General features: G+C 41.4%; 2 protein-coding genes and 2 non-coding genes across 6 annotated transcripts in view; 3 read left to right on the top strand and 1 right to left on the bottom strand.

Annotated features, from left to right (window-relative positions):
* Positions 1 to 1,727: 1,727 nt before the first annotated feature.
* On the bottom strand, positions 1,728 to 15,208 carry LOC144065490 (uncharacterized). Its single transcript, XM_077588372.1, has 3 exons — positions 14,498 to 15,208; positions 6,194 to 6,529; positions 1,728 to 5,783 (listed from the first exon to the last, which is right to left on the bottom strand). The coding sequence occupies exons 1-3, from the start codon at positions 14,631 to 14,633 to the stop codon at positions 3,247 to 3,249; spliced, it is 3,009 nt and encodes a 1,002-aa protein (XP_077444498.1). The 5' UTR covers positions 14,634 to 15,208; the 3' UTR covers positions 1,728 to 3,246.
* A 2,307-nt stretch (positions 15,209 to 17,515) lies between these two features.
* Positions 17,516 to 17,627, top strand: LOC144066469 (U5 spliceosomal RNA). Its single transcript, XR_013297634.1, has one exon. It is a non-coding gene; the product is annotated as a U5 spliceosomal RNA (small nuclear RNA).
* Positions 17,628 to 18,356: 729 nt separating this feature from the next.
* LOC144066352 (U1 spliceosomal RNA) lies at positions 18,357 to 18,519 on the top strand. The gene has a single exon (XR_013297527.1). It is a non-coding gene; the product is annotated as a U1 spliceosomal RNA (small nuclear RNA).
* Positions 18,520 to 19,155: 636 nt separating this feature from the next.
* The window catches only part of LOC144065517 (uncharacterized), a 145,037-nt gene continuing 139,179 nt past the window's right edge, over positions 19,156 to 25,013 (top strand). Inside the window, exon 1 of one of the 3 annotated variants that reach the window (XM_077588438.1) lies at positions 19,156 to 19,500. In XM_077588438.1, the coding sequence (XP_077444564.1) occupies positions 19,374 to 19,500 (127 nt within the window). In that variant the 5' untranslated portion in view covers positions 19,156 to 19,373. The remainder of the gene's footprint in view (positions 19,501 to 25,013) is intronic. The other 2 variants (XR_013297192.1, XR_013297191.1) reach the window with 2 other exon arrangements.

Raw genomic sequence — 25,013 nt, 5'->3', positions numbered from 1 at the left:
GGGAAAATGGTGTGTGCGGCACTTTCAGCGCGCTAACTTAGCTCCACAAGCAACTAGTATATTGTTGTGTTGATTTAAAGCTATTTTCAAAACGGACTATGCCGGAAATATGACAGGACAGGCTCGACTTTCATCATTAGCTTTGATGGCGATAGGAAAGAAGGAAGAAAGGAGGATGGATATTGTGTAAAAAGGTTTTTTGGTGAGTAAAATATGGCTATATTCCTAAATAATATTTCAATTGTGGGACAAGTTCTGATATCTGAAAAGCTCCAGTGTTTGTATTTAATCACAAAATGCTCCTAGGAAGTGGATTTTACCCCAGTTTAATTTTTGGCGTTTCACCATTGACGTCCATCGCTGTCTTTTCCCGGGAAAAATCACCCCCTGGTCTGGTTGTAATGTCTCAAAAGCTCCAGTACAGTGGTACCTCGTCATACGACCGCTCGTCATACAAAATTCTCGTCTTACGGCGGAAATTTCGATCGAATAATTCGCCCGTCATGCGATCAAAATTTTGTGATGCGACCAAGCCAGGTCTTTTTTGCATATATTTCGTGTATAACAATATTTACGAGCACGGAACGATTAATTCAGAAGAGTTTCTCCTAAGACAAGGAAACGCACAACGCGCATGCGCGGGCAAAAAGAGGGCTTTCTGGGTAATGAAGTATACTCGTGCACACAACACCCATAGGCAATGGCAACCTTTCTCAGAATAAAACTTCATTACCCACAATCAATACGTGGGTAAGCTCAACTATTGTATTTCCTGTTATTCTTTCTAAGGAAAGAAGCTCCCGCGATCGTTCTTTAAAGACTATTTCTCGTTGGCAAGTGGTCTTGCGTTATCCTATTGTGAGGACATTTGTGTGCATCATTTTGGGAATATTTTGAAGGCAATACAACAGCAAACAGTCCATCGATAGCGAACGTGAGGGTGGAGGCGTGGCAAACCGCCAACCCGGAAAACGAAGGTAACAAAAGATTACAACAAAATTAGAATTCAGTTTTGTGTAAAGTTACATTAAACGTATGTTTGAGTGTCTGTATATATTAATCCAAGTTAATTTAAATTTGTTTGTTCCGTTTACAAGTGCGTTGTCGTGGAAAAAAAACGGGAAAAAAAATCACCCCCTCGCCCGGTTTCATGTGTGAAAAGCTCCAGTATTTGTATTTAATCATGAAATGCTGCTAGGAAGTGGATTTTACCCCATTTTTGTGCATTAATTTATTGATTTTTTTTTATGTGTCGCAGCTGTAGCTGCAGTAGAGGTTTTATAGCCATAAAAGTTTTTGAGGGTTGGATTGATACGTTGAAGGCGCTACCAGAAAATGCACCGCCCGCCACTGGTGTACACACACGATCCAGTTTCGGCGAAACCTCCGTTCGGCCAAACATCCATTCGGCGAAACGTCTTTCGGCGAATCGTCCGGTTACGCTTTTCTAATGTAAATAAGCCAAGTAAAGCAAAAATAAAAATGTAGTTACTTTTCTACCAATTATCCCCTTCAACATCAAAAAGATAAAAACAATTAACCGCTAATTTCAGACATGAAGTTACTGTATTTTCACCCCTGTAGAAAGAAAACTATTAATTTGTCAAATTGTTCAAATTAATGTATTCATTTTCCTTAATTTTTAAATCTTAGCACATAACACTTCTCTTTTTTGTCACCTTTGAATTTGGAAGGCTGATTTTGTCAACAAAAAGACCCAAAAAGTATTTTTCGCCAAAAAGAGAGCTTTATTGGAACTACCAAAAAGATGACACGATAAATCGGTTTAAAAACGTGATTCATCTTATAATATGACAAAAGTATAAGGACATTGTACAACTTATTTATTTTTAGCAAATTCATTGTCTTTCACACCATATATCTACTAATGTTACTAATGCATCATTTAGATCACATTATTGATTATTCACTTTGTAATTTCCTAATTTAGGCTCTACTATTTCGGATAGAATTTGGAAGTAAATAAAATCTTCAACGACACTCAATTGTCTTATACAGTATTACCTTGACATACAAGTGTTCCAACATACAAGACAAATTTGCAATATGAGCATACCAGATATTCTCAATTGTGATTCGGTAGTAAATTAGAACAAATGTTTGTGTTTTTTTAGGATGGAAACTGATTACCGTATTTTCACGACTATAAGGCGCACTTAAAAGTCATAAATTTTCTCCAAAATAGACAGGGCGCTTTATAATCCAGTGTGCTTTATATGGGAAAAAAAATAAAATGTGTCAATCATTGAGGGTGCGCCTTATAATGCGGTGAACCTTATAGTCGTGAAAATAAGGCAATTTGTATTTTGTTCATTTCTACGGGAATAATTGACTTGAGATACGAGTAAATTGACATACTAGCTCGATCCCACTGTAAGCTTGTATCTTAAGGTATTACTGTATTTGAATAGTGTGGATCGATATTACACGTTAAAAAGTGTAAACAAGATTTTCAGAATGCAAAATACAATTATACTGCGATTACAATGATCCCTCATACAGAAATTGAAAAAGCAAGCAAAGCCGTCATTGGCCACTGCTTATCACAACACATTTGCGTCTTTTAAGTCTATCCTTACGACTAAATCTCATAAACAGCCTGTGAATTATTCGCAGTTGTGGGATTTGAACCCATGCCTCCTGAGACTGAAGCTTAAATCCAGCACATTGGACCGCTTGGCCACACTACACTCAGTACTCATTTAATCCATCGGCTGCCATTGATGGCGGTAGACGTCCGATTCATGTTGACTGTGAGGTGCAGATGAACCTTCATTCTCTCAAATTCTAAGTGAGAGAACTTGCAATACAGCAAGGTGTTGAAATACTTTATCTGGTCATTTTTATCAAACAAATAAAAGTCTTAGTATACTTTTAGCCCGCGACGACGCCAGACAGCTCGCCGAACAGACACATCGAGACTATTAGTATATTATTTGTAATTTCTTGTAAACGGTGTGTGTTTGTATATGTGACATGCTAAAATGTTTAATTGTCAATGCAATGACAAACTCTCCCTCTCTCATGTTTATAACTTTGAGAGCGAGCGAATCCATCGACGAAATGTCTGTTCGACAAACTGTCCGTCGAAGAAACATCCGGTTGATGCTCCAAAATGGAGAATGGTTTGATTTATTCAGATTGGGCACAATAAACATCAAGAGATGGAGAATAAAACAAAGATTGAGTTATGGTAGGCTTTCAATCCTTAGCCAACATGTATTCTCAGAATGGTTTTTCACCAGTGTGGGTTCTTGTGTGCGTTTTTAAGTGTTGCTTTTGAGAAAAGGCTTTACCGCAAACTGAACACGAAAATGTTTTTTCACCAGTGTGGGTTCTTGTGTGTTTTTGTAAATCTTGCCTTTGAGAAAAGGCTTTACCGCAAACTGAACACGAAAATGGTTTTTCACCCGTGTGGGTTCTTGTGTGTACTTTTAAACCTCCATTCTCTGTAAATCTTTTACCACAAACTGAGCACGAAAATGGTTTTTCACCTCTGTGGGTTCTTGTGTGTATTTTTAAGCTTCTGTTCTCTGTAAAACTTTTACCACAAACTGAGCACGAAAATGGTTTTTCGCCAGTGTGGGTTCTTGTGTGAAGATTTAAGCTTCCGTTCCCTGTAAATCTTTTACCACAAATTGAGCATGCAAATGGTTTTTCACCAGTGTGTGTTCTTGTGTGTATTTTTAACTTTCCCTTCTCTGTAAATTTTTTACCACAAACTGAGCACGAAAATGGTTTTTCGCCAGTGTGGGTTCTTGCATGACTAATTAAGCAGTGCTTCCATGTGAATGTTTGACCACAAACTGAACACGAAAATGGTTTTTCACCAGTGTGTGTTCTTGTGTGAAGATTTAAGCTTCCGTTCCCTGTAAATCTTTTACCACAAATTGAGCATGCAAATGGTTTTTCACCAGTGTGTGTTCTTGTGTGTATTTTTAACTTTCCCTTCTCTGTAAATCTTTTACCACAAACTGAGCACGAAAATGGTTTTTCGCCAGTGTGGGTTCTTGCATGACTAATTAAGCAGTGCTTCCATGTGAATGTTTGACCACAAACTGAACACGAAAATGGTTTTTCACCAGTGTGTGTTCTTGTGTGAAGATTTAAGTGTTCCTTCCGTGTAAATGTTTTACCACAAACTGAACATGAAAATGGTTTTTCACCAGTGTGGGTTCTTGTGTGAAGATTTAAGCTTGCATTCGCTGTAAATCTTTTACCACAAATTGAGCATGCAAATGGTTTTTCACCAGTGTGAGTTCTTGTGTGTATTTTTAACTTTCCCTTCTCTGTAAATCTTTTACCACAAACTGAGCACGAAAATGATTTTTCACCAGTGTGGGTTCTTGTGTGCATTTTTAAGTTTGCCCTCTGTGTAAATGTTTTACCACAAACTGAACACGAAAATGGTTTTTCACCAGTGTGGGTTCTTGTGTGAATATTTAAGTGTCCCTTCCATCTAAATGTTTTACCACAAACTGAACACGGAAATGGTTTTTCACCTGTGTGGATTCTTGTGTGTTTTTGTAATTCTTGCTTTTGAGAAAAGGCTTTACCGCAAACTGAACACGAAAATGGTTTTTCACCAGTGTGGGTTCTTGTGTGTATTTTTAAGCTTCCGTTCTCTGTAAATCTTTTACCACAAACTGAGCATGCAAATGGTTTTTCACCAGTGTGGGTTCTTGTGTGTCTTTTTAAGTTTCTCTTCTCTGTAAATCTTTTACCACAAACTGAGCACGCAAATGGTTTTTCACCAGTGTGGGTTCTTGTGTGAAGATTTAAGTGTTCCTTCCGTGTAAATGTTTTACCACAAACTGAACATGAAAATGGTTTTTCACCAGTGTGGGTTCTTATGTGTATTTTTAAGATTCTGTTCTCTGTAAATCTTTTACCACAAACTGAGCACGCAAATGGTTTTTCACCAGTGTGAGTTCTTGTGTGAAGATTTAAGTGGTCCTTCCGTGTAAATGTTTTACCACAAACTGAACACGAAAATGGTTTTTCACCAGTGTGGGTTCTTGTGTGAAGATTTAAGTGTTCCTTCCGTGTAAATGTTTGACCACAAACTGAGCATAAAAATGATTTGTCACCTGTGTGGGTTCTTGTGTGTATTTTTAATTTTCCCTTGTGTGTAAATGTTTTACCACAAACTGTACATGATAAGGATTTCTCCCCAGTGTGGCTCCTCATATGTGTTTTCAAAGAAGACTTTTTCCCAAAAGTTTTCCCACACTGAAAGCATTTGCAGAGTTTGTCGCCACTGCGATTTTTCTTAACATCTTCAACATCATCATCGTCAAAAAGCAAGTCGTTGCCATCTAATAAAGGAGCAATTAAATTTTCTGCTCGCCATCCTTCTGTTGAGCTGCCGCTCAGAAGCTCCGCCCCTATGTTGGCCACGCCCAGATCATCTTCACTCTTGAAAGGCTCATCAGTTGACCATTTGACACATTCCTCATTTTTGATTGGAGGTTGCTCTTCTCTTTTGCACTGTTGAGGGAACTCTGGCTCCTCCTCTTTAATTAGGGGCCATGTTTTGGTGTTTGCAGGCTCCGCCCCTCCGCTGGCCACGCCCAGAACATCTTCCCTCTTCACGAACTCACCAAGTGACCAGGTGAAATCATCTTCCTCCCTTTTGATTGGAAGTTGCTTGTCACCCATTTGTTGTTGAGGGAACTCCTCCTCTTTGATTTCGGGGAGCTCAACTTCCCGTTCAAGGTCAACAGACTCCTGCCCATCAGAACCAAGATCATTTCTGAAACCTGCAAAGATACAAAGATAATTGATTAACCATTTTCTAATTATAAAATGACTGAATTTATTGTTAACAGAAATGAAACCAAACGGAATAGGGCGCCATACATTCATTTCGTCACAATGCAGTACTTACTACTGTAGTACTCTCGTCAACAGCAACATGAGTTGAAAACTGTTTATAGGGGCATTTTTCAAAGTATGGCACTATTGGTCAGAAAAGTTTCTTCACTGGTGATGTAGCTCCTTAAAATTAGTCAAATCTTTTTTGGAGCATTTTCATTGTAAACATTCTCTTTTATGTTTTAGATTTTAATTATGTTAAAATGCTATCGCCAAAGGGGAGGCATTAAAAAAAGCATTATCTTTTTTTCAGTAGCAGGTTTATTATTATTTGGGGGATTAATGAAAGGCTCACCAGTTGACCATTTGACACATTCCTCGTTTTGGATTGGAGGTTGCTCTTCTCTTTTGCACTGTTGAGAGAACTCTGGCTCCTCCTCTTTAATTTGGGTCCATGTTGTGGTGTTTGCAGGCTCCGCCCCTCCGCTGGCCACGCCCAGAACATCTTCCCTCTTCATGAACTCACTAAGTGACCAGGTGAAATGATCTTCCTCCGTTTTGATCGGAAGTTGCTCGTCTCCCATTTGTTGTTGAGGGAACTCTTGCTCCTCCTCTTTGATTTGTGGGAGCTCAACTTCCCCTTCAAGGTCAACAGACTCCTGCCCATCAGCACCAAGATCATTTCTGAAACCTGCAAAGACACAAAGATAAATGATCAACCATTTTCCAATTATAAAATGACTGAATTTCTTGTTCTCTTGTTCACAGAAATAAAACCAAACGGAAGAGGGCGCCATACATTCATTTCGTCACAAAACAATCAATCACAGTGGGAATGTTGACAAGTTCAATGAACATTATGATAAATCATTGAAGAAGTAACTTTTAGGACATAACCTCGGTTTCAACACTACATCACCGTTAGACAACGACATGCGACTTTTGTCCTCCGCTGCCATTGAAGGGCTGCAAAAGAATCCTCGGCCCCAAACGGCTCCCCCGGATCCAACAAAGATATCAAGATGGTGGCGCGCACAGGTGCAGCGGCTCTATGCTCTCCTGTTTGGTGTTTTGTTTTCTCAATCTTATCGTTATTTACTAACATCTGCGAGGCAAACTTTTTCTAAAGCCTCCAGGATTTAATTACTTTCGGAAGCAGATGCGATATATACATCACAACAGATTACCAACGGACCACAATATCCCCGAGGAAATCTTGAGACCACCGGGATGTCCGTGGATAGTCAGCCCACTCAGAGTACGACGGCGGCGGCGAAGGGAAAGAAAGCAAAAGCGCGGATGCCGGGCAGGCGTAGCTGCTAAGCTAAGGTAGCAACCACACCGAGCAACGCTTCCGAGTATCTTCTTGACCAACGCCAGATCCATCACCCACAAAATGGACGATTTGGAACTTCAGCTTGCTACCAACAGCTTTGTCAGGAACTGCAACATTATTTTCATCACGGAAACGTGGCTACACCTGGAAATCCCTGACACCGCGGTATCGCTAGCTAGCCGGGCGCTGTTTCGAAATGATCTTTCGAAAGAATTATCAGGGAAAAGCAAAGGGGGATGGGGGGGGGTTCTCCTTTACATGTACATACACAATGAATGGTGCTGCAATAATAAGATCATTAACACTCACTGCTCCCCGGATTTAGAGCTCTTGGCAGTACGGTGCAGAACATTCTATCTACCTAGAGAGCTAACGATTGTCATTGTAATGGCTGTTTACATCCCACTGGATGCTAATGTTAGCATGGCACTTAGCATCCTGCTAGCGGCCGTAAACAAACAGCAGCTTGACCACCCCAATGGAGTCTTTATTGTCGCCGGTGACTTCAACAAAGCATGTTTAAAGGCTGTTCTGCCTAAGTTTATCCAGTACGTGAAGTGTCACACCAGAGGAGATAGAACTCTAGACCACGTGTCAAACCGATTCCGCCGAGGGCCGCATTGGGTCCTGGTTTTTGTTCCAACCGATCCAGTGCCGACATTTTAACCAATCAGGTGTCTTCTAAAATAAGTAGCACCTGACTTTAATTTACTGATTACACTTGCAAAAGTTATCCTCTTGTTGAGTTGGAATGAAAACCTGCACCCCTGCTCTAGACCATGTTTATTCTAATATCAAACATGCTTATAGAGCCACACCCCTCCTTCACCTAGCTAGATCAGACCATCTCTGCCTGTACCTCACCCCCTCATTCACCCCACTCCGGAGGCTAACAAGGCCACAAATAAAGATAATAAAAACATGTCCCGAGGACGTCCTTTCTCAGCTGCAGGACTGTTTTTCCCGCACCACTTTGGGAACTTTTTGAACAACACAACCTCCAGGACTACACGGACACTGTACTTTCCTACATCAACAACTGCACGGACAACGTCACTGTTTATAAACGGATATGTTTTTTTCCTAACCAAAAACCCTGGATGACCAAGGAGACACAGACACTCATCAAATGCCGTAACACTGCCTTCAGGTCAGGGGACAAGGTACAATACAGCGCTGCCAGAGCAGAGCTGAAGAGAGGCATTAAAAAGGCCAAGGCAGCAAATACAAGGAAAATTGAGGAGCACTTCACAGGAAATAACTCATAGATGTGGCAGGGAATACGACATACAGACGCTCCCCTACTTACGAACATTCAACTTACGAACAACGGTACATACGAACATGTCTGCAAATTGCGTTTAAGTCGAAAAATGTTCGTGAGTCCAATTTTGTATGTTTTTTCCGAGTAGTGCCTCTTTCCGCCGCTAATACGCTTGGCGCTGTGAGGGCTCAGCTCACCCAGCATCTACCTTCTTCGTTGCAATGCGGAAGTGCGTGACGTATCTCCAGTGCGCAAAGAACCTTTTTCATCTGTATCATTAAATATCTCGTGCATCCATTATTGAATATGGTTGGTAAAAAGTGAAAGGCTTCTATTGAGGGAGTTGCAAGGAAGAGGCAAGCCATTTCATTTGAAACGAGTGGCAATAATAACGAAGCTTGATGCGCGTGAGAGTGGTAAGCGTTGCACATATAACAACTTGAATCGTTCGACCGTCAGTACCATTTATAAACAGAAAGATCGAGCAGCAGGACCCAAATATTGAACGTTGCACAAAGTTTGCAAATCAATTGAATGATGCCATACAGTGCTACCGCATCATTTATGATGAAAAAAAGAAGAAAACTGTGCAATCGTCGTTAGATCGCTTCTTTCGGCCAGTTTCTAATACATAAATCTCTCTCTCTCTATACAGTACTGTACATATTCTCTCCATTTTATTAAATGTTTTTTTCAGTACAAACCAATGCGTGTTACTTATACAAGTCTTAAACATACAAATGCACTTATATAAACCTTCAATATACTTATATAGGCCTTAAACATAAATTATAATACAAAATATAGCACTGAATCAACTTACAAACAAATTCAACTTAGGAACAATCGCTCGGAACCTAACTCGTTCGTAAGTAGGGGAGCGTCTGTATTACCAATTACAATGACAATAATGTGGCTGTTAACGCAGATGCCTCACTAGCAGAGGAATTGAACCGTTTCTTTGCCCGCTTTGAGACTGACAAATCAGACCCAGTCTCAACTTATCCACCACCAACCTGCAGCAGTACATTGGAGCTTCAGGAACATGAAGTGAGACAGGTACTGCAGACTGTGAACACCAGGAAGGCTGCTGGTCCTGACGGAGTACCTGGGAAGGTGCTCAAAGCCTGTGCTGACCAGCTGACTGGTGTTTTCCCAAAGATCTTCAATTGTTCCCTGCAACAATCCATCATCCCATCCTGCCTGAAATCAGCCACCATTATCCCTGTCCCTAAAAAAAACAACCATTGACGGCCTGAATGATTATAGGCCTGTTGCACTTACACCTGTGATCATGAAGTGCTTTGAAAAGTTGGTCGCCCGCCATATCAGGGATAGACCCAGTCAGACGCAGTCTCAACACCCCCGCCACTACCCTGCAGCAATACACTGAAGTTCCAGGAACAGGAAGTGAGACTGGAAATGCGGTCTGTGAACACCAGGAAGGCTGCTGGTCCTGACGGAGTACCTGGAAAGGTGCTCAAAGCCTGTGCTGACCAGCTGGCTGGAGTCTTCACAAAAATCTTCAATTGTTCCCTGCAACAATCCATCATTCCATCCTGCCTGAAATCTGCCACCATTATCCCTGTCCCCAAAAAGCCAACCATTGACAGGATGAATGATTATAGGCCTGTTGCTCTCACGCCTGTGATCATGAAGTGCTTTGAAAAGTTGATAGCCCGCCATATCAGGAATACAATCCCTCCCTCAGTTGACCCTCACCAGTTTGATTATAGAGCTAACAGGTCCACTGAGGATGCTAACGCCATTGCTCTACACACAGAACTGAGCCACCTGGAGCACCATGGGAACTACGTGAGGAAGCTTTTCATTGATTATAGCTCAGCCTTCGGCAGAGTGCCAGCAAGTCTGAAACTATCACTTGGTTGGGCTCTTGCCTGGGAAAAGCGCACTTTGTGGGGAAGCACTTTCAATTTCGTCATACGCAGCTGGGTATGATGACAATTAGGCTTTTGTCTAGTCAATGATGATGACAAGCCTAAGTCTGATTTTATTTTATTTTATTTATTCAACACTATAATACCGGACACTCTGGCTGACAAACTCTCCCACCTTGGACTATCCTCTCCCATCTGGTGCTGGATAAATAACTTCTTAACCAGACTACCACAAACTTTTAGACTTGGTCCCCACCTCTCTTCCTCCATTACACTGAGCACTGGCTCCCCTCAAGGCTGTGTACTGAGTCCTCTTCTGTACTCCCTGTACACATAGGACTGTACACCAACCCACCACTCTAACTCCATCATCAAATTTGCCGAAGACACCACTGTGGTCAGACTCATCTCAGGAGAGGATGAGTCAGCCTACAGAAATGAGGTCAACAAACTGTCTTTGTGGTGCTCTGTGAACAATCTCACACTGAACACCACGAAAACTAAAGAAATAATCCTGGACTTTCGCAAACACAGCACAGATCTGGCCCCACTCCTCAGAAATGGAGTATGTGTAGACAGGGTCCAGTCCTTTAACTTCCTGGGGGTCCAGGTGACGGATAAGCTCTCCTGGTCTACATACACCACGGCAGTAGTGAAGAAGGCCCAGAAACGACTCCATTTCCTCAGGGTACTCAGGATGAACAACTTGGAAACTAAGCTTCTGGTGATCTTCTATAGAGCCACTGTGTAGAGCATCCTGGCATACTGGATTACAGTGTAGTACGCTGGAAGCACGGCAACAGACAAAAAGGCCATGCAGAGTGATTAACACTGCCCAGAGGCTCGTCGGTTGCTCTCTGCCCTCACTGGAAGACATTGCCAGCCCTCGTTACCTCAGCTGAGCCGGGAACCCATACCATCCTGGTCACAACCTGTTCCAGCTGCTGACCTCTGGCAGACGCTACAGGTCTCACAAATATGGACAAATAGGCTTAAGGACAGTTTTTTTCCAACAGCCATCAGGACTCTGAACTTACAGTAGCACAACACACAATCCCTTCTGTGTAATAACTTCGGGGTGAGGTAACATGAAGGACGTTGGGCGGTGATCTGCCTCCTACTGACTGACTGAAGGTAAGTGAGGAGACAGTGGGAGGTAAGTGATCCGTTTTTTTTTCTTTGTTGGCATCTGCGAGGCAAACTTTTTCTGCAGTTGGCGGGATTTGGTTGCGCTCGAGGGATGATGCAATATATCCATCACGGCAGAATGCCAACGAGTCTGAAATTATCACTTATTTGGGCCTTTTGCCGGGAAAGCGCACCTTGTGGAGAAGCACTACCAATTTCGTCATAGGCAGCTGGGTATGATGACAATTAGGCTTTTGTCGAGTCAATGATGATGACAAAGCCTATGTCCGATTATTATTATTATTATGATACAATTTGAAAGAAGACAGACGTTTCTTTTTTAAAATTGAAGTGTGTATTTGAGAAATTTGTAAATTGGGGTTCGTCTGGGTGGATGGGGGTTTATTTTGTTTCATGAATTTTTGGACCAATAGACGCAGTCAACGTCTTCACACATGCAAAATATTGTAATCCACGGGTAGTATTCCCAACTGCAGGCTTTTAAAAATGGAATTGGGAGATAATAAAATGTACACACCCAAATAGTCTCACATACATTGCAACATCAATAGAATAACATTTGGACACGGAAATTATAAATCACGCTGTGTACTGTAAACAAATGCTCATCAAAAGTGAGCCCACCTTCTAGTCTGTGAAGAATAACTTTTGCTTGCATTAATTTGCATTCAATGGGGTGGCGGTGACGTGTAAGGTCCTCTTTTACGTCAAAAAGTTCCCCCTGGAACTTTGCTGTTGTTTTATGGCAGCCATTTCGCACAATTGAATTCAGCTTTTTTACGACGTGTTGATGGAGACGCTTGTTTTTTTTATAGCAGCTAGCTAGCGAAGCTAAGCTAAATAAAGTTGCACAGTTTTAAGATGGATGACTGATGTTGAATCCGTATAGTGAATAATGCTAGAAACATCGTCAATACTTCAGTTTAGTTAAGTGACTGAAATTAAAAGACAAATTAGACGGGCAAAAAGTCAAATATTAGCAGACTAAGCGCTCCCTATTCGGCCATCTTTATTTTTTTTGCCCTTGCATTTCTTGTCAGGGGTGCATGATGGGAAAGACAGTTTCCCGTAATGCCAGCCTTCCGTTCAAAATAAGATGTTTCATGTATGTATATTATTCAATCTATATTTGAAAATTGGGGGGGGGATCAATAATGTGAGACTTTTTTTGGAATCGCTGCTTTTTGACGATATGTTGTGTTCTTTTTTTAACGGAAATAAAAAAAGTGTGTTATTATCATTCCTAAGGTTTATTCAAACTTTCTATTTGTAAATTGATCTATGATGTATGTTGCAGTCCACGAGTATCAAACCCCTGTTAATATATATTGTTTGGCTTCAAGTATTTTTCTTATAAATATGAAAACATGTTTTAATATTAATAGGATAATAGTAAGTATAACTAAGTGGCATATTCATTAATCCCAATTCTCGTATCATCAATTTGCTTTTTGTATATTTAAATTGTAATACTGTTAAACCTGGCAAAAACTTTAACTTGTGTCTCTAAATATTTTAACAATTTATACCCGAATGGCATTTATAAATTAAATGATTTCGTTATTATCTTGGTTGTATTGATTGTATGAGTTTTTAAAACGAGATGACTAAAAAAGATCAGTTGGTTATCATTTTTCCATTGGAGAAAAGGTTTATAATTCACACATTTCCACAATATGTTTCGTATTTCTATTCTTTTTTTTCCCGTCTGAAGGCAAAATCTTCGCCGCTTGTATATGACGTCATCGCCACTGGCTGTTACAGATTATAGTACTGTACAGTGGTACCTCGTCACACGACCGCTCGTCATACAATATTCTCGTCTTACGACGGAAATTTCGATCGAATAATTCGCCCGTCATGCGATCGAAATTTTGTGATGCGACCAAGCCAGGTGGCCATGGCACTGTCTTTTTTGCATATCTTTCGTGTATAACAATATTTACGAGCACCGAATAAGTTATTCAGACCAGGAAACGCACAACGCGCATGCGGGGGTAAGAGAGGGCTTTCTGGGTAATGAAGTATACTCGTGCACACAACGCCGACAGGCAATGGCACTCAGAATAAAACTTTACCCACAATCAATACGTGGGTAAGCTCAGCTGCTGCATTTCCTGTTATTTTTATCTAATACGAGGAGTATTATATTACTTCTCGTTCGCTGGCTCGCAACTCCCCGCAATAGCATCCCGGTAGCAACTCTATCATAGGCGCCGTTCGAGGGGATGCGAACACAGATGCTACAAGCTAAAAGGGAGCTGCTAGCCAGCGCCCCCGAAGCTCCCATGAGCAGCGGAGCGATCGCTGATAAAAGACTGCTGCTCGTTGGCAAGTGGTTGGCGTTATCCGATTGTGAGGACATTTGTGTGCATCATTTTCGGAATATTTTGAAGGGAATAGTACAACAGCAAACAGCCCATCGACAGCGAACGTGAGGGTGGAGTGTTTGTTCCGTTTACGAGTGCGTTGCGTGGAAAAAAAAAACGAAGCCCCCCGCCCCTTTTGTGCCCCTCTCCCCTTGGCGAAATCCGCCCAATTTTAGTAAGATTAAACACATTTCATTTTTTTAAACCACTAGTTATGTGTTACTTTGTTAATAGATGGGGAATTAGAAGAAATAAAACATTTTTTCCAAACCAATATCGTGTTTTGGTGTTTTTTTCAGAGGGCTGGAACGAATTATAATTTGTTCCATTCATTTCAATGGGAAACGTCCGCTCGAGTTACGAGAACCTCGTCATACGATCTCAGTCTCGGAACGGATTATGATCGTATGTCGAGGTACCACTGTATAGTGATCAGTTAGCGACATCTAATGGTTCATCATTGTAGCACGTTCTCAGTTCTAGCCATAATGCTATGCGCTGTCATGCTTCGATTCATTCAATAAAGTCACGATCAGAAACAACAATGCCACCCCGTTAAATATTTCATTATGAAATATTAATTGTGTAACGTAAAGTATATATCAGTCTATCATGCACTTATGATCATCAAAAGTGAACGTACCTTCGAGTTTGTGAAGAACAACTTTAGCTTGCATCATTTTGCAAACAATAAAATGTTGATGACATGAGAGATCCTCTTTCACGCCATAAAGTTCCTTCTGAAACTTTGCCGCAACCGGCGTCGTTCTCCCAGACATTTTTCACACTTTTTTGTGTTCGCTTGACGACGTACTGATGCAGACGACGTGTTCCTTTGTTAGCTGCCAGCTAGGCTAGGCTAAAGTACGACTCCCAAAACGGATTGAAGACAAACGGACTGACGTTCGAGTCCACAAACTATTTAATGTTGAGCATGTTGTCGAGGTTTCGTTTCATTTAAGTTAAATTAAATTGAGGAGAAACAAGAGGCACACAAACAAAAAGTTAAAACCCTAGCCATGCAGAAATGAACGCCCGAATCCCTTCTTCTTCTTCTTTTTCTTCCGCTGGGGGTTTTACGGTTGTCGGCAGCCAACGTACTGTAGCATTATCGCCCTCTACTGTCTCAATACCTCAAAATACCAAGTTCTCAATTCAGATTTTAGACAGAGGGGGCGATAATGTTAAATTTGGTCTCTTAATGCCACAGCGTGAAGAGAGCAGCTCGAAGTCCAGTTCTTGTCTAGCTAGCCGTGACACTAAATCGAAAAGCTACATTTTGAGAAAAAGTTAGACAATTTTAAGGACATTTGCTTTAAATGTTACATTGTGTTTGATCTTATTGCAAGTAACAAATAACACATTTTAATATTTAAATATAAGGGTTTATAAGGTTATTTCACAATTTAGAACTACACAATCCCTCATTCAGCCTCATTCAAGGTAGTGTGGACACGCGGTCCACGCCGCTGGATATAAGTTTCAGTCTCTCAGGAGGCATGGGTTCAAAACCCACCACTGCCAATAATACATGGGCTATTTATGGTTCTTTTGTTGGAGTGCTTATGGCTCTTCACTAACCTGTAAGATAAAATGTGAAACCACTGGTGAGAGAGCTGAGTCCCGAACACACTAATAGGAGTGTCACGTTTGCACACCACTGTGTCACTGACGCTACCTCTAGCTTCGCTTTAATCATAATGATTTTTTTTACGAGACTCCTTTTTACATATCAACGGCGTAACAATGTTATTAAAGAACAGAGAATTTTTGTATTTTAAAAGTGTAGGAATGTTAAAGTAAATGCAGACATTTTCAGGTATGCGGCCCAGTGGGGCGAGTGATTAGCGTCGCGGCCTCAAAGCTCTGGGGTCGTGGGTTAAATTTTTTAACTTAAAATCCAGCGTGGGTTTGAGTGTGCATGGTTGTCCGTCTCCTTGTGCCCTGCGATTGGCTGGCCCCCGATTCAGGGTGTCCCCCGCCTCTGGCCCCGGAGACAGCTGGGATTGGCTCCAGCACCCCCCGCAACCCTAATGAGAATAAAGCGGTTCAGAAAATGAGATGAGATGAGTTTCCCTCTTATCACACTAAACGTGTATCGTTGTAGTTTGATGTATACGTAAATGTATCTTACTATTGACCATATACAGTGGTACCTCGAGATACGAGCTTAATCCGTTCCGGGACTGAGCTCGTATGACAAGTTACTCGTAACTCGAGGTAAAGTTTCCCATTGAAATGAATGGGAAACAAATTAATTCGTTCCAACTCTCTGAAAAAAACACCAGAAACAGGATATTGGATTGAAAAAAAAAGTTTTATTTCTTATAATTCGCCATATATTGACAAAGTAATGAATAACGAGTGGTTTAATAGAAATAAAGTGTTTAATCTAACTAAAATTGGCCGGATTTCGCCGAGGGGAGAGGGGCTTCGTTTTTTTTTTTCCTCCACACAACGCACTCGTAAACAGAACAAACACTCCACCCTCACGTTCGCTATCGATGGGCTGTTTGCTGTCGTACTATTCCCTTCAAAATATTCCGAAAATGATGCACACAAATGTCCTCACAATCGGAGAACGCACGACCACTTGCCAACGAGCAGCAAGCAGTCTTATCAGCGATCGCCCCGCTGCTCATGAGAGCTACAGGGGCGCTGGATAGCGGCTCCTTTTAGCTTGTAGCATCTGTGTTTGCATCCCCTCGAACGGCGACTATGATAGAGTTGCTACCGGGGATGCTGTTGCGAGCCAGTGCCCCCGATGTTCTTATGAGCAGCCAACGAGCAGAGTCTTTTATCAGCGATCGCCCCGCTGCTCATGAGAGCTTCAGGGCGCTGGCTAGCGGCTCCTTTTAGCTTGTAGCATCTGTGTTCGCGTCCCATCGAACGGCGCCTATGATAGAGTTGCTACCGGGGATACTTTTACGAGCACGAGTATACTTCATTACCCAGAAAGCCCTCTTTTCACCGCGCATGCGCGTTGTGCGTTTCCTGGTCTGAATAGCTCATCCGGTGCTCGTAAATATTGTTATACACGAAAGATATGCCAAAAAAATGCCATGGCAACCTGGCTTGGTCGCATCACGAAACTTTGACCGCATCACGGGCGAATTATTCGATCGAAATTTCCCCCGTAAGACGAGCATTCCGTATGACGAACGGTCGTATGACGAGGTACCACTGTACTAAATTGTATTTTAGAATTAGGGGATGGAATAGGAGCTTGCTCCTTCCACTCTATGCATCAATCTGTTATTGCAGTATCTCCAAGAAAGGTGCACCACTCGCTCTTTATCAAAATACATTTACTACTTACTCTTGGAATTCCTAACTTAATGATTGAAATCACAGAAGCAAACCTGAAATTTAATATATTAATCATGCGGATGAGGGGAGATTTAAATTAACAAATTAAAGCCTTTCTTTTGTAACAATATCCAAGTAAAACATGACTGTATAAACATTCACATCTTATATAATAATATATAGGTTTGACGATTATCATTTTTGCCAGTACAGCTAGTTTAAATGCCTGCTCAGCATCGAGGTGCCACTCTTTTTGGTGCAATATGAAAGCAAAGGGCCACATTGACTACATTCAGCGAAACCAACGCAATTTTCTGTAGCATATTCAACAATCAATTTGAAGCTTTTCCACATACTGTTTCTCTTCTAATCTCATTAATCTTTTGCCTTTCACTAAAGACTTTCGTGGAGAGGAACAATAAGAGTTTTAATCAAATTTTGGATGCTCTGCACTATTCAATTCAATTCAATTCAATTTATTTGGCAAGAAAAAAGCACTAACAGAGCTTCCCCTCTCTGTCGATGGTAAATATGAACTTTCTACTTATCTGAAACTTAAAGTTAATTCAGGCAATATTCCCCCTTGAATTTTTATAGACTATTTAGGTCCTTAAGCATCTCACCTTGTTCAATCAAATATTTGATATTCTGTGCTACCATAGCTGTCCCTCTCTGTCAAAATTAAATATGGAATTGCTATTGATATGGCGCAATGGTATTTCACAATTTCAATGCTTGGATTTATACATACTGTTTACATCCTCAAACATTTGACTTTGTTAATTGAAGTAGTGATAAAGTAAAATGTATTATGTCAATTGATTAATCAACTAACACTCATTGCTGACAAACCCACTGCTTAATTCATGAATGTTTTAACTTATATTACTGTGAGGGGGCGGTTTTTATGTAGAAAGCTTCAGATGTTCGTTTCCCTTTTTTAACTTTGGATTTTTAAAAAAAATACTTACTATTTGGTATTTAATTCTTCGAAGCATCATTTTGTTAGAGATTATAAAAATGTTATTTGTAGAGAAGTGCTATTTTGTTCGACTTGTATTTTCATTTGTGCCTTTGTTCACTTTTTTTGTGCGCGTGCATGCGCGGGTGTTTTATTACGGTGTAGTAAACGGGCACGTGACTGAAGATGGCGAGCACGTGAAAGAAGAGGGTGCTGCAGCCGGGGACAACTCATACTTACCTGGCAGGGGAGATACCATGATCAAGAAGGTGGTTAACCCAGGGTGAGGCCCAGCCATTACACTCTTGGTTGTGCTGACCTCTGAATTCCCCAAATATGGGAATCTCGACTGGATAATTTCTGATAGTGGGGGACTGCGTTTGCGCTCTGCCCTGATTTGTTGTCAAAAAATAACATTCAAGCAACTGACCGTACTTTTAAATAATTCAATATGGATAAATCTCAGAGATTCAGCAACCTCGTCGTATCAAACTCACCGTGCTCCGGAGGCTACGTCGGAGCTGCAGGTAAATGCAATTGAAAAGCGTCCGATAAAATAGGTGAAAAAGTCATTTGAAAAAGGAAACAAAAAGCCTGATAAAAAAAAACACAGATACACTAGTCAGCAAAATGGCAGACACAATTTAACGAGTGTCCATCAAGAGAATGTGGACAAAAGCATGAATCGGCATGGGATTACCATTCTTGTAGTATTAGTCCCACTATTTTAAACTTAACATTTTAAACAAAGTCAAAACCAAAATATTTCATCGCATTTCATCCTGATTTCGTTTTAATGGTCAAGATGCTTATGTGAAACAAAATCAGCATATTCATTGGCCCAGCATGACTCTACGATTTTTTAATTATGCTTTTTAATAAGAACTGGTGCTAAGAAAGGCAGTACATGTCTCTTAAGATCATTCGTCCCCCGATTCCATGACAAAAACGTCTCACTGTAGACCCCCTCCAGCGAAATAAAGTTGATTAGGCGGACACGGGGTTAAAATTGGGGCGGGATCTAAGACGCGAAGGGGCTCGGCGTTGCCTTACCCATCATGCAATGCATGTATAAGAAAGACTGGCCAACGTGGAACGGTTTTTCGTCTTTATCCATTCACTTAGTTACGACGAAATCTCGGCGACGTTTCCAGCGTGACTTACTCGGACATCAGTACGTCCATTTTCGAGTATTCTCGGAACTCGTTGAAGTTTGAAGACCTAGCCTCGTGGGTGGCTAACAAGGGAAATGGCGAGAACAACACAGACTGCGGAAAACTTCCAGGGGGGACTTTGTGGCGTCACATTGGAGCCTTCGTATCACTCGACTCTTGGGAAAATCATGCATGCCAGAGTTGTTCTTCACAGACTAGAAGGTTAGTTTACCTTTGGTGATTATTTATTTGTATAACATATACTGTGCGTGACATGCATGCATGCACTGCGTCCGGATTTATTTCTGTATAGTACTGCTTTGGACATGTTTTTCCACGTGTATACTGGGTGCGTTCACTTGATGCACGGGGTTTCCCCCAGCGCAGCGAGCGTTGCCAGATTGGGCGCGCTCCCGCCTTTTTTTCCAAAGACTTGGGGTGAGAGAAAAATGAATCTGGTGGCGGGATACTGGATCTATACTGGGAAATCGGGAGACTAAATAAGTAGTATCATACTCCAATCATACTGTATGTGACTCCAATCTATATTTCACGTTTGCAGCTTATATGGGCATTCATTTAATAATCGGGATTTGTAAAACTCTTTGAAATCTGAAAATACTTGAATTTTACCTGTAATGTTTTCAAGGTTTAAAAATGTTAGATTTTTGCATACAGTCCTTGAAAATGCTTGAAAGAGTTCGGCACACTATTCCTCAGCACCCTGTATGGAAATAGGAATTCCGTAACCCTACTAAAAAATGGGAAATGAAGTAAATTTGCTTCATCGCCGCTACACATCCGTTCCAGTGCAGCTTTGCAACAAGGCTGTGGGATTCGCCCACTTTGTGGAATATTGGCGCAAATTGGGAAGATGAACACGCCAAGCCACCACACTAATTTCAAAACCCTTTGGAAATGATAATAAACACTTATTTAATCAATGCATAACATGTCATTTGAAAGATGGATGAGTGTTAAATGTGAGATAGGTGGAAAAAGCCAATGTTGTTTTTGTTGTCTTTCAGTTAGAGCAAGCAAAGTCCAAAATGATTGTCATCTTATGGATGTTACTATGTTTGTAGCCAATTAGGGTTTGAAGCCTGAGGATAATCAGGAGGAACAACTTAGACCCTAAGCTTCTGGTAACCTTCTATAGAGCCACTGTGGAGAGCATTCTAGTATACTGTATTATTGTGTGGTACGCTGGAAGCACGGCAGCAGACAGAAAAGCCATGCAGAGAGTGATCAACACCACCCAGAAGATCATGGGCTGCTCGCTGCCCTCACTGAATTACCGTATTTTCATGACTATTCGGCGCATTGTATTTTAAGCCGCAGTGTCAGTAACGAGTGATATTTCTGTGTTTTAGACACACAAAGCACGCACCGTTTCATTACACACATATATATTATATATGGATGAACATCAAAATGCAAAGGCGCTGGGAAATATAGTTCTTGCACGCTACACCCACACGCTAAAAACATGTTTTAAAAAGGCAACAGAAGCAAAACTGAGTTCGGTTGTACTTTATTTAGACATTTTACAACTCACTCACGTCATCATCACCCACAAATCCCTCAAAGTCCTCATTTTCTGTGTCCGAATTAAACAATTGCCTAAACGAGCCTTCCAAAAAGCCGGGTCCCCTCTCTTCGTTCTCAGAGTCACCGTCATTTCCATCAATCCATTCACAAATCGTAGCGTAAGAAGCCCGGCGCTGCCTGCCACTTTTCGTGAAGCCAGGCATGGCATATACCGTATTTTCACGACTATAAGGCGCGCATAAAAGTAAAAAAAATTCTCCAACATAGACAGGCGGCGTATAATCCAGTGCGCTTTATATATGGACCAATACTAAAATTGTTATCATGATAAAATAAAATAAATCAGTCGATAGGACAACTACGGAAACCAGCCCCCGACTCTACTATTTTCCAGTAGATAAAGTACTGCGCAGTGACTGCTGGGATATAGAGTTCTTAATACACCCAGTTCTTCAATACAGTTAGTATGATGGCGACCACACTAATTTGGTGCTGGCCGTCATTTCGCCTGTATTTACAAAAGAAATCCTGCCGCTTAATGTTGGCGTCAACAGAGCATTCAAAGCTAGACTGAACTATGTATATTATATATAATAACTCGGAGCTTGCCGTCATTCCCGGACGCTTAAGAACTACAACCCTGGGACCCAGCGTTTTGGAAGACTCATTTGGGCAATTGTTTAATTCGGACCCAGAAAATGAGGACTTTGATGGATTTGTGGGTGATGATGACGTGAGTAAGTTGTAAAATGTCTAAATAAAGTACAACCGAACTCAGTTTTGCTTCCGTTGCCTTTTTAAAGCGTGTTTTTAGCGTGTGGGTGTTGCGCGCAAGAACTATATTTTCCAGCAGTCACTGCGCACCGGAACCCGGAAATAAGCTGCTTCCGGTAGCCAGCGGTATTGCGTTTCGATGTTCATCCATATATAAAATATATGCGTCTAATGAAATGGTGCGTGCTTTGTGTGTCTAAAATACAGAAATAGCACTCGTTACTGACACTGCGGCGTAAAATACGATGTGCCAAAAAGTCGTGAAAATACGGTATATATTATTTATGGATGATTATCGAACCGTAATAGCGCTGTCTACGAAAGCAGCCCCAGACGCTATTTCCGGTGCGCAGTGACTGCTGGGATAAATAGTCCTTTTGTCAATACACCCAGGTTGACGGCTGTGATAACTTTGCACTAATAATATCAATATACTACAATGGCGAACACACTCATTTGGTGCTACATGTACCAAATGCACGCTACACCCCCACGCTAAAAACACGTTTTTAAAAAGGCAATGGAAGCAAGACTGAGTTCGGTTGTACTTTATTTAGCCATTTTACAATGTACTCGCGTCATCATCACCCACAAAACCATCTCATTATCTGTGTCCGAATTGAACATTTGTCCATCGAAAACGCTGAGTTTAATACGTTTGCCCAGGCGGCCACAATTCATTCCCAAATGGTAGCTAGCTAGTAGCTAGCGTAACTATTCCAAGGCTTTCTTCCATGGTTCGCAACTGTGTTGATGCCAATCGCCAGGCCTCAATCCGTTCACAAATGGTAGCTAGCTAGTAGCTAGCGGAACTAGTATTCCAAGGCTGCCTTCCATGCTTCGCAACTGTGTTGATGCCGATCGCCAGGCCAGTCCATTCGCAAATAGTAGCTAGCTAGTGTTGATGCCGATCGGGACCCACAATCCATTGGGTATATTGACCAAAAACTACATATCCCAGCAGTCACTGTGCAGTACTTTATCTACGGGAAAATAGTGGAGTCGGGGGCTGCTTGCCATAGTTCTATCGACGGATTTATTTTATTTTATCGTGATAACAATTTTAGTATTGGTCCATCTATAAAGCGCACTGGATTATAAGGCGCCCTGTCTATTTTGGAGAAAATTTCAGACTTTTATGTGCGCCTTGTAGTCGTGAAAAGACGGTACATTGCCAGCCCTCGATACCTCAACATTGTTAGGGACCCCTACCACCCTGGTCACAACCTGTTCCAGCCCCTGCCCTCTGGCAGACGCTACAGGTCTCACAAAACACGGACAAATTGACTCGGGGACCAGTTTTTTTCCCCGGAGCCATCAGGGCTCTGAACTTGCACTAGCATGACACACAATCCCTTCTCTGCAATAACTTAGAGGTGTGCAATAAAATGTGCAATATCTTAGATTATGCAATATTTTAGAATTACCTTGCCCGGATGTGACTTTTTATATTACCTATTTGTTTTTACTGGGAAACACACACTTAATGGAGTAGCACCACCAATTTCGTTATATGCAGCTGTTGTATAATGACAATAAAGGCTTTTGATTGATTTGATTTGATTTAAGTGGCTGTGGATGCTCATCTCCCAGTGCCATTGATGGCGCGAGACGTCCAACCTATTTGGATTGACAGACATCTGGTGCTGTCAATGGCGGCCAGTAAATTAACTTTTTTTGGCCCAAACTGTCCTGTTCCAGCCCACTTGAGGTCTAGTTGGGAGGAATCTGGCCCACAAACCAAACTGAGTTTGACACCATTGATTTAGAGCAGGGGTCCCCAAACTTTTTGCTGTGAGGGCCACATAACTTTTCCCTTCTCTGATGGGGGGCCGGTGTCAGTTTGTAACAGAAAAAGTGTGACGATCGTAGGGGAGCTTAATTTTTTTTTATTGTTTTCCAGAAAGCCACACATAACCAAATAACCATTTCCAGGTTCTTTACAGAAAAAAGTCAGGAAACATATAATAACACTATTAATGAAATAAATAATAACTAAATACAGACGCTCCCCTACTTACGAACATTCAACTTACGAACAACGGTACATACGAACATGTCTGCAAATTGCGTTTAAGTCCAAAAATGTTCGCAAGTCCAATTTTGTATTTCACGCCTTTTTCGGAGTAGTACTTCTTTCCGCCGCTAATACCGACGCCTGGCGCTGTGAGAGCTCAGCTCACCCAGCATCTACCTTCTTCTTCGTTGCAATGCGGAAGTGCGTGAATGTATCTCCAGTGTGCAAAGAACCTTTTTCATTTGTATCATTAAATATCTCATGCATCCAATATTGAATATGGTTGGTAAAAAGCTAAAGGCTTCTATTGAGGGAGTTGCAAGGAAGAGGCAAGCCATTTCATTTGAAACGAGTGGCAATAATAACGAAGCTTGATGCGCGTGAGAGTGGTGAGCGTTTCACGGGCATTGAATCGTTCGACCGTCAGTACCATTTATAAACAGAAAGATCGAGCAGCAGGACCCAAATATTGAACGTTGCACAAAGTTTGCAAATCAATTGAATGATGCCATACAGTGCTACCGCATCATTTATGATGAAAAAAAGAAGAAAACTGTGCAATCGTCATTAGGTCGCTTCTTTTGGCCAGTTTCTAATACATAAATCTCTCTCTCTCTACAGTACTGTACATATTCTCTCCATTTTATTAAATGTTTTTTTTCAGCACAAACCAATGCGTGTAACTTATACAAGCCTTAAACATACAAATGCACTTATATAAACCTTCAATATACTTATATCGGCCTTAAACATAAATTATAATACAAAATATAGCACTGAATCAACTTACAAACAAATTCAACTTGTGAACAATCGCTCGGAACCAATTGCGTTCGTAAGTAGGGGAGCGTCTGTAACCCTCTCTGAGTTCTTCACAGAAAAAACAGGAAATAAATAACACTATTTATGAAATAAATAATAACTAAATAACTCTCTGGGTTCTTCATAGAAAAAAAAAGCCATGGAACATTAACTTTCTGTTGTGCCATGCACAATCTTCTCCCTTTGCTCTGAAGTTTATGCACGACACCACAACCGTCATTACAGAATCCCACGTCAACATTTTGCAGCACAGTGCTTGCTGGTGAATTTGGCAGTGGACTCGTAGCGGGGCGGTGAGACCCCTTTTTTCCAACTCCCGGTTCATGCGTCCCATTATTAGACCGCGAGTTTCGGCCACCATGCTAGGAGCCCCGTCAGTCGTGATGCTAGCTAGCTTTGACCAGTCCAGGTCCAACTTCTCCATGGTTTGGCACACTTTGTCAAAAATATCCTCTCCCGTTGTAGTCCCTTTGAGACTTTGGAGGGCTGCCAGATCCTCGCAAATCTCAGTTTGCGCTAACTCCACGAATAAAAATGAGCAGTTGCGCTGTGTCTTGCACGTCCGCGCTTT

Source organism: Stigmatopora argus, chromosome 20, assembly GCF_051989625.1.
Source record: "Stigmatopora argus isolate UIUO_Sarg chromosome 20, RoL_Sarg_1.0, whole genome shotgun sequence".
NCBI classification, from domain to species: domain Eukaryota; kingdom Metazoa; phylum Chordata; class Actinopteri; order Syngnathiformes; family Syngnathidae; genus Stigmatopora; species Stigmatopora argus.
Note: the sequence above shows the minus strand (reverse complement) of the source record. Positions and strands in the feature narration are given on the sequence as shown.